This window comes from Coregonus clupeaformis, chromosome 35 (genome assembly GCF_020615455.1).
Source record: "Coregonus clupeaformis isolate EN_2021a chromosome 35, ASM2061545v1, whole genome shotgun sequence".
Classification (NCBI taxonomy): domain Eukaryota; kingdom Metazoa; phylum Chordata; class Actinopteri; order Salmoniformes; family Salmonidae; genus Coregonus; species Coregonus clupeaformis.
Genome location: NC_059226.1, coordinates 11,733,827 through 11,748,631, shown reverse-complemented (window position 1 = coordinate 11,748,631; position 14,805 = coordinate 11,733,827). Strand labels below are relative to the sequence as shown.

Sequence of the window (14,805 nt, the reverse complement as noted above, 5' to 3'; positions counted from 1 at the left end):
ATAAATAGAAAAACAATTGTAAGTGAGCTGCTGATGCCAAGCACACAGCACAAATTCCAAGCACACAGATTACTTGTTAAATGCTTTAATCATTGGAGTGTATATTAACATTATTAATAACAAGCAATAAAAGTTAGCAAAGATTTGCCTCAGAAATATAGATCTGAGAGGGAAAGGAGGTGGCACCAGTTTACCATAACAGCACATCATCCCTCTGTCTGTTGCCTAGGAGACAACAACGGACATTGTATAAGCACTCAAACAGTAGGCCTATAGGAAGTAAGATTAGCCAGCCATTCACGTATATAAAAACCACTGTGTAAACAAGTAAACAAAAAAACCTTGCTCAAGTCATATTTGATCATAATTTACACCGTTTAACTTCCATTGACCTCTGTTTCCAGCACTGACACCATCGTGTGGTAGGCTGTGATTTGTCAGAATTCACAGATGCTGCACTTGCTAATATGGGGAGTTTCATCAGTGGCTTGCCCTGCACTGACAGAGATGGAGAGACTTGACACACTTTCAAAGCTCTGACTGTCTTGTTTAAAGACGTCAAACACCAGTATTATCCTTGACCTCACAACAATTTCTGATGACGAATAAAGAAAATGCTAATTGAATAGAACACACAATTCAGTAGTGCCTCGTGGTGCCAATAGAACTATTAGCGTTCTTGTGCCAACCTCATCCCTTAACTGACATAGGACATTAACTTCATCCCAAAAACATACCCTTAGGCTGTGTTCCCTGGCCCCCCAAAAAAGAAACAAACATAACATCTCTGAAATAGTCTAAGGAGATTCCATATCAGAGCTGAGCTGGTTTATTCACAGAGACAGGTGGCTCAATTATGCAAGCTTAAGCATCAAACCATTTTGAAGGTGAGAGAAGCTGATTCTATGATGAATGAAACTAAACAGACCACAACAGCACAAATGCTTATGAGAGGAGGAACATGCACGTTCGTTGTGATCCTTAGTCTCAAACCACAGGGAAACCACTTCACATACTAGTATCAACTCAGTAACTCAAAACATGGAAAGTCTCATGCCTTAAAAATTGACTTTCCAGGGTCATTCACATACTTTTGAATGGAGAAAAGGAAGAGAGAGCGCAGTGATAGTTATCAAAAAAAAATAGTGGGTTGAAAACAGGGATCGTGACAATGCAGGTTTGAAATCAAGAGGACCATTGCTGTGCATCTTAGGCAAGGTCCTACACCTGATTTGCTTTATGTATATTAGTCCACAAGGCAACGTGATAGAACTTCAACTGGACTTTATAAACCTGATAGCGAGTGTATGGCTTGATTGCCTTCAAATGACCCCAGATCATCAAGGATGAGTGCTGTTTGTTTAAATCAAAGTCGATTAGCTAACAATAGCTTGACGTTGTGTAGGACTCAATATCGTAACCTGAAAATAATGAGCAAACATGTTACAGAGCATGCGTTAAACCCCTGGTTTAGCCAGTAGCTTTCTGAATGGTTGTAACTACTGGGTTTACATACTGAGGCCTTGAATCCAAGCCAATATTTTTTTATGCTAAAAGAAGGCACTTAGAGACTAATTGTTTGGTGTGATTTGTTGGACATGAAAACGTTTTAGGTCTGAGAAACGCTGGATGGATTCCTGTCTTATTTATCTGAAGGCTAATAATGAGATGTTTTGAGAAGACGAGCCAGTGGAGATGCCGCATAATTGACAATCTAATATGGCACAGTTCATGGGAACATTAGGTCATTGTGATTTCCTCTCATTCAACTCAGTGTCTTTTCCTTTCACTACATCCTTCAAGTTTGCAATAATAGCCAATTATTCTGTTTTTTAAGCTAATGTTTTACATGTCTGTATCATCCAATCCATGTCTGACTATAAATTGATATTGCAACAAAAAGGTACAGACTTGTAATGCTAAGTTAACAAAAATGTTCTAGCAAATGCTTAATGAACATTTCAAATAATTTTGTCAGGTACATGCTTCCATAGATGTTAATGTTACAAGTCAGCAGGTCAGCAGGTTAGTAAAGCAAGGAAAAAAATATGACTAACATATTCTGTCAGCAAGGAAAATGACAACCAAAACGGTTTGCATTATTCTCCAGGCTTCAGTGATAGTAACGTGGAGGTGGTTTTCTGCCATTATCTCCAAGGAACATTTTAGAGTACAAAATGAAACAACAACATCATTGTAAACCCTGGGTTTTAGGACTTACTTATTAGGATTTCACAAACACAACCGCAACCATTTCTCCAATGTTTAATACATTGATCTGTCTCCTCAATGACATTACGTACCACTCAGTCGTAAAAAGAAGGCCATCTGATCTGTTAAAAAAACAAGAGTAAAGAGTGAAACAAAAATACTAATTCATTCCACTATGTCCATCAGTTCTGGCCAGACAGTCTTGGTTTTCCATAGGAATCAAATGTTTCTGTTTGGCCAGCTGACGTCTCCCAAAAGGTCTGTAAAAATTACTTGAGGTTAATGCTAAGGTAACAGGAACATCTGATCGGTAACGTTTCCAAGGAATTCTACTAACAGCACAGTGGAGAAAAACATTGTTGAGCATTTCTCAAAAATCTCAGAATACCAACCAGTCAGAGGAACTCTCCCATTTGTTCCTGTGGGCAAACAAACACCATCCACATGCTTAGGGATCATGATTTTGGAAATAAATAAATCCACAGCCATGTGAAACTTCTAGAGATACGGATATAGCTACCGATCTCAGTGACGTTTTTATAGATGCAGATATAGCTACTGATCTCAGTGATTACTACAAGCAAAATTGGGACTACAACACCTGGTTCCTTTCACAGTTCATGTGACAATTGTGCTTGTTTGTTTGATTTCCTTTCTCACTTCATAATCTCTTTCACACACGTCTTCCTCTTTGTTCTCCAAGACAGACCTCTCACATTCTCTGCTCATCTTCCTGTAGAGAATCTACGAGGGACACAGTCAGAAACTAGGTGTTCGTTGACACAGTGGTTCTTCTCCCCCTGTTCTCTTGTAGCTCAATGTTCCCTGAGAGCCCTAGGTCTACCTTACTTCCACACCATTAGGGGTCTCTCCTCGCGCTTCTGCCAGGGACTCTTCTTGTTCCCCTCCTCGTCTTTATCATCGGCATCCTCCCCATCCTCGGGGCTGGTGGCTGAGTCCCTGCGTGTCACCTCGCTGGTGGTAGTGGTGGTACTGCTCCGGGCGCTGTTATCCCGGCTGCGGCCCTTCCGGGGGAACGTGCCCCCACGGGGGGTCGTCTCTGGGGCCTCGTCCAGCAGTGGTACCAGAGAATTGTCCTCTGGAGAGTACTTGGCAGCGTGGCTCTCGCTGCTGCTGCTGGGGGGGACTGTGGGGTCGATGCAGGGTAGTTTAGTATAGGTCTTCTCTGCGTGACCCTTCCTCTCAGCCGTCGCTGCAGCCTCCTTTGTCTTCCTCTCCTCCTTTCCCTTCCGCTGTTTTATGTTGGCTTCGCGAGCGACGTCTACTCTGTTGTCATGACGGCTCCCCGTGGCTCCTCCACCTCCCCCTCCTCCAGGGATGCTGAGAGAGTCTCCCCCCAGCTCGATGTAGGAGTGGCGAACCAGGGAGTTGGACCGACCGTCCAGTGAGACGAACCAGGCCCGGGGGTGCGGCTTCACCCCCAGCTCCAGAAGCTTCTTCTCCGTCAGCGACTGCAGCTCTCCGTTCATCTGAGATATGGTGTTGTCGTTGAACAGGACCGGGATGCGGACTGGAGCCGCGTTAGGATCCGAGGCCCAGTTGGAGTGTCCCTCCGAGTTCTCCCTCTGCTGGCCTGGTTCTTCCCCCTCATCCTCCTCCTCCTGTTGATGATTCTGTTGTTGCTGGTTCTGTTGTTTCTGCTGCTGGTTCTGGTGTACCTGTCCCTGCTGCCTGGGCAGGGTCATGCTAACCTGGATTCCCTCCATGTCGTGCTGCATCTGTTGCTGCCTCTCCAGGGCCTGCTCCACAGCTGACAGGTCCGACGACAGGCGCATGTAGTGGGCCGGGATGACCAGCGTGGGCACCACGCTCCGGTACATGCTCTCCTTCATCTGGTCCATGGAGTGGCAGAAGATGAGCTGGCCGGGCTGGGTGTTTAGAGAGTTGGGCCTGGCTAGCAGGTCCCCGGTCTGGGACGCTGAGTACTCGGGCGGCAGGCCAGAGTACTCCTGGTAGTGCCCGGCGAAGGGAGGCAGTAAAGGTGGTGGAGATGGTTGATCTGAGGAGTAGCCCTGGTTGTCATTGGCGTTGTGATTGTGGTGGTTGTGGCGACGTCGAGGATCGTGGGTATTATCCTCCGCTGAGCTGAAGCTGCGGGTGTCATTGCGGACCAGCAGCTGAGGATCCAAGTTGTTAGTGTTAGTAGAGCGTGTTGTCACCTTCATGGGAAAACTCTCCCCACCGCCACGCCTGGTGATATTGTCCGTGTTCACCTTGGGGTGGCGCTGGGCCTTCCCTGGGGGCGTGTGCCGGAAGAAATCCTCCCTGGAGCTGTGGAGGTCCCGGGTGGAGGACAGGTCTGATTTGAGAGCGTCTGGGTCCCCCCTGGTAGAGGAAGCTGTGTCGATGTGGATGTGGCCTGAGCTGATGAGGTTGAGGTGGGACATGGAGGTGCATTGATCTCTCTTGGAGCCGTCCAGGCCGGAGGAGACATGCATCTTGCTGTGACGGTGCTGCTGCCGCGGTTTCAGACATCTCCGCCTAAAATAAAACATAAGAGAGAAGGGTTAAAAGGAGAATGAAACCAAACATACAAATCCATGTATCACATTCTAACACACTGTACACAGGAAATGAAACAACAAATACAGTCCTGGAATATCCCGGATTGGTTATATTTTTATTTTACATCTTTGACCCAGCCCAGTAATAACACCCCTGATTCAACTCTGCAAGTGCTTGACAGGGTTGGGGTTAATTCCGTTTAAATTCCAGTCAATTCAGAAAGTAGTTCCACATTTTCCTTGTTGAAAAGAATTGAAGAGAATTGGCATTGGAATTTATGTGTACTTCCTGAATTGACTGGAATTTAAATGAAATTGACCCTAATCCTGGTGCTTGATGACTCATTGAGTAGCTAGTTCAAAACTAGTGCTGGGGTGGAACAAAAATGTGCCACACTGGGACTACTCCAGGACCTGAGTTGAGACATGCTGGGTCTGATACCAACCTGCAGTAGTAGAGCAGCAGACAGAGCAACACCAGCACCAGCAGAGCCATGGAACCCAGGATGGTCAGGAGGAAGATGGTGTGGTAGGTGGTGATGTCTCGCAGGCCTGTGGGGTTCAAAGCTGAGCCTGCAACATAGGGGTACAATGTAAATCCTGTAATTGTTGTAGTAAACTACTGGCCGCACAGTAGCCTGTAGGTTACTGTAAATGTACAGTAAATACTGGCAGCACAGAAGCCAGTAAATTACTGTAGATTTACAGGACCTTCACTGAAACACAAGTTTACAGCATATTACTGTAATAGCTGACTACAGCTATATGCTGTATTCCTTGACTTCGCAGTGCATTACTGGAAGCACAGTGGTTAGTAAACTGTTGCAGGCAGCTAGTGCCAACGATGGGCAGTATTTCTGTTAGGAATTTCAATAGTTTCAATACCTACAGTGGGGGAAAAAAGTATTTAGTCAGCCACCAATTGTGCAAGTTCTCCCACTTAAAAAGATGAGAGAGGCCTGTAATTTTCATCATAGGTACACGTCAACTATGACAGACAAATTGAGAGAAAAAAAATCCAGAGAATCACATTGTAGGATTTGTAATGAATTTATTTGCAAATTATGGTGGAAAATAAGTATTTGGTCACCTACAAACAAGCAAGATTTCTGGCTCTCACAGACCTGTAACTTCTTCTTTAAGAGGCTCCTCTGTCCTCCACTCGTTACCTGTATTAATGGCACCTGTTTGAACTTGTTATCAGTATAAAAGACACCTGTCCACAACCTCAAACAGTCACACTCCAAACTCCACTATGGCCAAGACCAAAGAGCTGTCAAAGGACACCAGAAACAAAATTGTAGACCTGCACCAGGCTGGGAAGACTGAATCTGCAATAGGTAAGCAGCTTGGTTTGAAGAAATCAACTGTGGGAGCAATTATTAGGAAATGGAAGACATACCAAGACCACTGCTAATTTTCCTCGATCTGGGGCTCACACGCAGTTCTCACCCCGTGGGGTCAAAATGATCACAAGAACGGTGAGCAAAATCCCAGAACCACACGGGGGACCTAGTGAATGACCTGCAGAGAGCTGGGACCAAAGTAACAAAGCCTACCATCAGTAACACACTACGCCGCCAGGGACTCAAATCCTGTAGTGCCAGACGTGTCACCCTGCTTAAGCCAGTACATGTCCAGGCCCGTCTGAGTTTGCTAGAGTGCATTTGGATGATCCAGAAGAGGATTGGGAGAATGTCATATGGTCAGATGAAACCAAAAATATAACTTTTTGGTAAAAACTCAACTCGTCGTGTTTGGAGGACAAAGAATGCTGAGTTGCATCCAAAGAACACCATACCTACTGTGAAGCATGGGGGGTGGAAACATCATGCTTTGGGGCTGTTTTTCTGCAAAGGGACCAGGACGACTGATCCGTGTAAAGGAAAAAAATGAATGGGGCCATGTATAGTGAGATTTTGAGTGAAAACCTCCTTCCATCAGCAAGGGCATTGAAGATGAAACGTTGCTGGGTCTTTCAGCATGACAATGATCCCAAACACACTGCCCGGGCAACGAAGGAGTGGCTTCGTAAGAAGCATTTCAAGGTCCTGGAGTGGCCTAGCCAGTCTCCAGATCTCAACCCCATAGAAAATCTTTGGAGGGAGTTGAAAGTCTGTGTTGCCCAGTGACAGCCCCAAAACATCACTGCTCTAGAGGAGATCTGCATGGAGGAATGGGCCAAAATACCAGCAACAGTGTGTGAAAACCTTGTGAAGACTTACAGAAAACGTTTGACCTGTGTCATTGCCAACAAAGGGTATATAACAAAGTATTGAGAAACTTTTGTTATTGACCAAATACTTATTTTCCACCATAGTTTGCAAATAAATTCATTAAAATCCTACAATGTGATTTTCTCGAAATTTTTTTCTCATTTTGTCTGTCATAGTTGACGTGTACCTATGATGAAAATTACAGGCCTCTCTCATCTTTTTAAGTGGGAGAACTTGCACAATTGGTGGCTGACTAAATACTTTTTTTTCCCCACTGTATTTTGTAATTTGTATTTCACTGGCCTGAAGTACAATTAATGTATTTTGTAACAGTTTAATTATAATACATGTATTTTGTATTTTCTAATACAAAAATAAACTTGCAAGTAGCCCGCTTAACTACAAAAACATTCTCGTTTAATGCACTCACTGTAAGTCACTCTGGATAAGAGCCTCTGCTAAATTACCTAAATGTAAATGTAAAAATGAACACTTAAAACGAAAACTACTGGTATTATTCTAATGAGCTCCGCCCCCAAACAAGGATACATTTAATAAAAATACAAACCGTTTTTGGGGCGGAGCACACTAGAATAATACCCAGCAGTGTGCTATGCAAGTGTTTATTTTTACATTTACATTTTGGTCATTTAGCAGATGCTCTTGTCAAGAGTGACTTACAGTCAGTGCAAAAAAAACAAAACACATATCACAGTCATACAAAGTAAAACGTTTCTGTAACCGTTACTGAGAATGTTGTTGTAGTTAAGGATACATTGGTCTTCAAGGTATTTTGTATATTCAACAAGATACCTTTTGATGTATCTTTGCCCATCTCTGGCTAGTGCCAAGTATGTTACTGTAATATTCACAGTAACTTGCCATCAGCTTCCAGTAAGTTACTGTAATATCAGAGCAACGATACAGTACAATATTGTAAGAGTAAATGCTACTGTAACAGTAATATTGGTATTTTACTGTAATTACATGGGATTGGTGCACGCAGGTTGGCTGCTAGGTATTTGTATATTACAGCAATTGTATGAATATTTGGTGTTTTATATCACTTCCACTTCTAGAGGCCTAAACAAAAGCTTCCAAACAAAGCTTCCTGACGCATTGAGGCTTTCCAGCCAATTGGTGTCAAAAGCAGGTTCATTACCCAAGGCTTTGATCAACACAGTGTACCCTAGTGGCACCTGCTGGTCAAAATAATTTAGAACAGCCAAATTATATAGATGACGTCTTCTACCGAAACCAATCAGGTGGTTGTTCGACAAACTGAAGCTTCGGACACCATTGATCTCGTGCTTCTGATAAAGTGAAACAGGCATCGGCACACATTTTTCCACAAACACCATCATTTATAAAATGCTGCAGTAAATATACAGCAAAACAGCAGTACAGTACTTTGTTAAAATGTATTGTAATAAAGTTACAGCAATTGTTAACAGTGAATATGTAATTAATAATTACAGCATACCAATGAATATTTGGTGTTTTATATCACTTGCACTTGTAGAGGCCTTAACAAAGGCTTCTAAACTGGCCGTGGCTACAGGGCAAAACCGATCAAAAGGACATAACTAAACACTCAATCATTAAAGGTTTTAGACTTGCTGCCACTTTGATTTGTCCCCTACATGCCTCAAAATATGTTAATGACCCAGAAACAACAATAACAATAGTGTTCAAAAGTTGTTTGGGGCTCCAAAAATACATATGTAGCAGCATAGTAGCCAGTAAATTACTGTAGATTACAGGAACAGGTTTTTAGATTCCAAAATACGGTATGGTACTGTATTCTGTGGGGTACAGCAATCTCACTAACGGCTGCAACAAATATAGCGTCTTACAAGGCTTACCTCAAAATAGGTTAATGAGCCAGAGATTCTTTCCCCGCCCACAACATTTTCCTACAATATACCATAATTCACAGTATGCTGCTGTAAATATACAGCAAAACAGGTAATACAGTACTTTACTGTAATTTTACAGCAGTATCGTGTAATGCCATTGAGCCCCCATAATGGTCTTAAGACAGGGATCATCAACTAGATTCAGCCGCGGGCCGTTTTTTACATTTAGCGGATGGTCAGGGGGCAGTAACATAATTAGAAATAATCAGTAGACTGCAAATTGACCTCAAGAAGCCCAAACATTGCTTACATTTGTATACGATCACATATCTCTCTCTATTGTGTGGGAATACTTTCGAACAGATTTCCAAGATGAAAAACTTAGGGGGCCAAATAAAATCAACCGTTGGAAAAATTCGGCCCGTGGGCCACCAGTAGGGACACCCTGTCTTAAGAGAACCAAGATGACAGTGGGGCTGTAGAAAAAATGTCAGACTGATGCAGTCCCCAGCTATGTCAACATTGTTGACATAGTCAGGGATGAGCAAAAAGTACAAAATACAATTACAAAATACCATAAAGATCAATGTATCAAAATAAATTACGAAATACTTGTATTTTAATTAAATACATTACAAAATACATGTATTGTGTCTTTTAAAATAAGAAAATACATTTGCAAGTTGCTGGCCCGAACAGCAACAACATTCTCAGTAATGGTTACCAAAAAATATGACTTGCTATACTGTAATATGTTGTTTAATTACCTTAGTTGAATGCACTGACTGTAAGTCACTCTGGATAAGAGTGTCTGCTAAATGACCAAAATGTACAGTATATGTGAAAATTAACATAGCAAAATTAACTGCAAAGCACACTGGGTATTCTTATTGGCCTTGTTTCGGGACGGAGCTCATTAGAATAACACTCAGCATGCTTTGCAATTGTTCATTTTTACATATACATTTAGTTCATTTAGCAGACGCTCTTTTCACACCATAGTGCCATCAGACTTCTGATACCAATGTAGGGTGAAAGGTGGCCACAATATTGTGAACAGCTATAAAAAATTGTATAGAAAAGTATTTTGTATTTTGAAAATACAAATTGCAGCTCTTGAAAGTATCTTGTTACAAAATACATTGGAGTGTAATTCAGCCCTGTGTAATACAAATGTCAAAATACTGAGAAGTAATTAAAATACATATTTAAAATACATGTAACAGAAATACTGCCCATCTCTGGACATAGTTACTGTACCTGTGGTTGAGGGAAAGGCAGCTAGCCAGTATCCTAGCTGGTTGGCCACAAAACTCCATGTCAGCTGTGCTCCGTCTTTCTTGATGTATCCGGTTCCTTTCCTGACCCAGAGTCCTGTTGAAGTACAAGTGAACATGAGGACAGAATTAGTTAGAGTAGAGTAGGAATTACATTAAACATTGTATGTCAACTTCCTTAACAATTTCACAGATGTGGGTGTAGATTTACATGAAGATCCTTATCAATCAAAAATATCTTCCTAAAACAGAAAATATACAGTTGGAGTCGGAAGTTTACATACACCTTAGCCAAATACATTTAAACTCAGTTTTTCACAATTCCTGACATTTAATCCTAGTACAAATTCCCTGTTTTAGGTCGGTTAGGATCACCACTTTATTTTAAGAATGTGAAATGTCAGAATAATAGTGGAGAGAATGATTTATTTCAGCTTTTATTTCTTTCATCACATTCCCAGTGGGCCAGAAGTTTACATACACTCAATTAGTATTTGGTAGTATTGCCTTTAAATTGTTTAACTTGGGTCAAACTTTTCGGGTTGCCTTCCACAAGCTTCCCACAATAAGTTGGGTGAATTTTGGCCCATTCCTCCTGACAGAGCTGGTGTAACTAAGTCAGCTTTGTACACACTTTTTCAGTTCTGCCAACACATTTTCTATAGGATTGAGGTCAGGGCTTTGTGATGGCCACTCCAATACCTTGACTTTGTTGTCCTTAAGCCATTTTGCCACAGCTTTGGAAGTATGCTTGGGGTCATTGTCCATTTGGAAGACCCATTTGCGACCAAGCTTTAACTTCCTGACTGATGTCTTGAGATGTTGCTTTAATATATCCACATAATTGTCCTTCCTCATGATGCCATCTATTTTGTGAAGTGCACCAGTCCCTCCTGCAGCAAAGCACCCCCACAGCATGATGCTGCCGCCCCCGTGCTTCACGGTTGGGATGGTGTTCTTCGGCTTGCAAGCAACCCCTTTTTTCCTCCAAACATAACGATGGTCATTATGGCTCTATTTTTGTTTCATCAGACCAGAGGACATTTCTCCAAAAAGTACGATCTTTGTCCCCATGTGCAGTTGCATACCATAGTCTGGCTTTTTTATTGCGGTTTTGGAGCAGTGGCTTCTTCCTTGCTGAGCGACCTTTCAGGTTGTCGATATAGGACTCGTTTTACTGTGGATATATATATATATATATATATATATATATATATATGTATGTATATGTGTATATATGTACAGTGGGGGAAAAAAGTATTTAGTCAGCCACCAATTGTGCAAGTTCTCCCACTTAAAAAGACGAGAGACGCCTGTAATTTTCATAATAGGTACACATCAACTATGACAGACAAAATGAGGGAAAAAAAATCCAGAAAATCACATTGTAGGATTTTTAATGAATTTATTTGCAAATTATGGTGGAAAATAAGTATTTGGTCAATAACAAAAGTTTTGTTGGCAATTTGTTGGCAATGACACAGGTCAAATGTTTTCTGTAAGTCTTCACAAGGTTTTCACACACTGTTGCTGGTATTTTGGCCCATTCCTCCATGCAGATCTCCTCTAGAGCAGTGATGTTTTGGGGCTGTCGCTGGGCAACACGGACTTTCAACTCCCTCCAAAGATGTTCTATGGGGTTGAGATCTGGAGACTGGCTAGGCCACTCCAGGACCTTGAAATGCTTCTTACGAAGCCACTCCTTCGTTGCCCGGGCGGTGTGTTTGGGATCATTGTCATGCTGAAAGACCCAGCCACGTTTCATCTTCAATGCCCTTGCTGATGGAAGGAGGTTTTCACTCAGAATCTCACGATACATGGCCCCATTCATTCTTTCCTTTACACGGATCAGTCGTCCTGGTCCCTTTGCAGAAAAACAGCCCCAAAGCATGATGTTTCCACCCCCATGCTTCACAGTAGGTATGGTGTTCTTTGGATGCAACTCAGCATTCTTTGTCCTCCAAACACGACGAGTTGAGTTTTTACCAAAAAGTTATATTTTGGTTTCATCTGACCATATGACATTCTCCCAATCCTCTTCTGGATCATCCAAATGCACTCTAGCAAACTTCAGACGGGCCTGGACATGTACTGGCTTAAGCAGGGGGACACGTCTGGCACTGCAGGATTTGAGTCCCTGGCGGCGTAGTGTGTTACTGATGGTAGGCTTTGTTACTTTTGTCCCAGCTCTCTGCAGGTCATTCACTAGGTCCCCCCGTGTGGTTCTGGGATTTTTGCTCACCGTTCTTGTGATCATTTTGACCCCACGGGGTGAGATCTTGCGTGGAGCCCCAGATCGAGGGAGATTATCAGTAGTCTTGTATGTCTACCATTTCCTAATAATTGCTCCCACAGTTGATTTCTTCAAACCAAGCTGCTTACCTATTGCAGATTCAGTCTTCCCAGCCTGGTGCAGGTCTACAATTTTGTTTCTGGTGTCCTTTGACAGCTCTTTCGTCTTGGCCATAGTGGAGTTTGGAGTGTGACTGTTTGAGGTTGTGGACAGGTGTCTTTAACCTGATAACAAGTTCAAACAGGTGCCATTAATACAGGTAACGAGTGGAGGACAGAGGAGCCTCTTAAAGAAGAAGTTACAGGTCTGTGAGAGCCAGAAATCTTGCTTGTTTGTAGGTGACCAAATACTTATTTTCCACCATAATTTGCAAATAAATTCATTACAAATCCTACAACGTGATTTTCTGGATTGTTTTTCCTCAATTTGTCTGTCATAGTTGACGTGTACCTATAATGAAAATTACAGGCCTCTCTCATCTTTTTAAGTGGGAGAACTTGCACAATTGGTGGCTGACTAAATTCTATTTTTCCCCACTGTACTTTTGCTGTTGTTCTGGGATTGATTTGCACTTTTCTAACCAAAGTACGTTAATCTCTAGGAGACAGAATGAGTCTCCTTCCTGAGCGGTATGACGGCTGCGTAGTCCCATGGTGTTTATACTTGCATACTATTGTTTGTACAGATGAAAGTGGTACCTTCAGGCGTTTGGAAATTGCTCCCAAGGATGAACCAGACTCGTTGAGGTCTACCATTTTTTTTTTCTGAGGTCTTGGCTGATTTATTTTGATTTTCCCATGATGTCAAGCAAAGATGCACTGAGTTTGAAGGTAGGTCTTGAAATACATCCACAGGTACACCTCCAATTGACTCAAATGATGTCAATTAGCCTATTAGAAGCTTCTAAAGCCATGACTTCATTTTCTGGAATTTTCCAAGCTGTTTAAAGGCACAGTCAATTTAGTGTATGTACACTTCTGACCCACTGGAATTGTGATACAGTGAATTATAAGTGAAATAATCTGTCTGTAAACAAATGTTGGAAAATTACTTGTGTCATTCAAAGTAGATTTCCTAACCGACTTGCCAAAACTATAGTTTGTTAACAATACATTTGTGGAGTGGTTGAAAAACAAGTTTTAATGACTCCAACCTAAGTGTATGTAAACTTCTGACTTCAACTGTATTTGTTGCGAGAATCCCTGCTCTGCACTAACAATACTGATTTCAAACCAATTTTTGTCATTTTTGCCAATGCTTGCTCATAATCCCTGTACACAATCACTTCAAGGATAATAAAATATATACAGTATATTCTATTCAATCCTGGAGTGAGCAGATGGAACAGCTCCATAGTTACTGTACTGAACGTGTGCTGTGAATCTATTACTCTACATTAAAAGGCCAGCGGTGTTATGCATTCATATTCAGTGATGCGTAGCTTGTCGGGATAGAACACACACAAATGATGAGCGAATAACGTGATTCAGAGAAGGAAGACAGCTTTGAGTCCAGGCAGATGCTTTCTGACCAGAACCACAATAACGAAAGAGGAGCGATTAAAAAAAGAAGGAAAAAGAAGAGAAGAGACATTTCCCATGATGCCAAGCGCCCTGAGGAGAGGGTCAGGATTCGGTAGCTTAATGCGTCTTGAAAGGGTGACCTCGGCCCACAGTACACCCAAGGTCCCTTTCTACATCATCTCCTAAAATAGTTTTTAATTTCTGTCATTCTCGTTAGTATTTTCACTTTGCAGAAAACATAAATACAGAGGCAGGTTATGATTAGGCCTACATGTTACTTATGCAAGTGTCCTGAAAGATTTGAACACATTGCAGGGGAGAATCTTCACCTAACTAATGCAAACAGTGGCCTAAAATAAAAATGTCAAGCTTATTGTAAGATATAGCTTATGATTAATAACATATTTGAAAAAATAGACATAACATTGCCTTTCAATTCAAATAAGCAATACAACTATTAGTTGAAATAACTATTAGATCAATATAATATGTTTTCCTTAAGACTACAAAAATGTGTTGGACTCCTCTTTTAGTGCTAATACCCCAGGCAAGGGAAGTCTGTGAATATACTGCCTTTGTCATCATAGGAGCAATACAACCAGGGCCTGTATTCATTAAAAGTGCTGATCTAGGATCAGGTCATCTTATTCATTAGGCTACACTTTGAGATAAGCTCTAATTAACACACCCTAAGTGGTGTGAATAGCAACACACTTGGCTAAATTGGTATCTTCAAAAATCCTCTAAACTAGGGGTAAAAGGGAGGTGAGAGTGAATTGAAGTGTGAATGTGTGTCATGCCTTATCTAGGAAGTGCTCGACCAGGGTTGTAATGTTGGATGTCGACCACTAGGGGTCGTCATGCACACAGAGGAACAGTAGTAGGGGTTTTGGTTTATCTC

The 14,805-nt window shown here is 41.9% G+C and overlaps 1 protein-coding gene across 1 annotated transcript in view; it reads right to left on the bottom strand.

Annotated features, from left to right (window-relative positions):
* Positions 1–69: 69 nt before the first annotated feature.
* LOC121550234 (protein FAM171A2) overlaps positions 70–14,805 on the bottom strand; it is a 77,197-nt gene continuing 62,461 nt past the window's right edge. The window contains exons 6-8 of the mRNA XM_041862403.2: positions 10,072–10,185; positions 5,183–5,309; positions 70–4,713 (exon numbers count right to left, since the gene is read on the bottom strand). Of these exons, the coding sequence (XP_041718337.2) occupies positions 3,057–4,713; positions 5,183–5,309; positions 10,072–10,185 (1,898 nt within the window). The 3' untranslated portion in view covers positions 70–3,056. The remainder of the gene's footprint in view (positions 4,714–5,182; positions 5,310–10,071; positions 10,186–14,805) is intronic.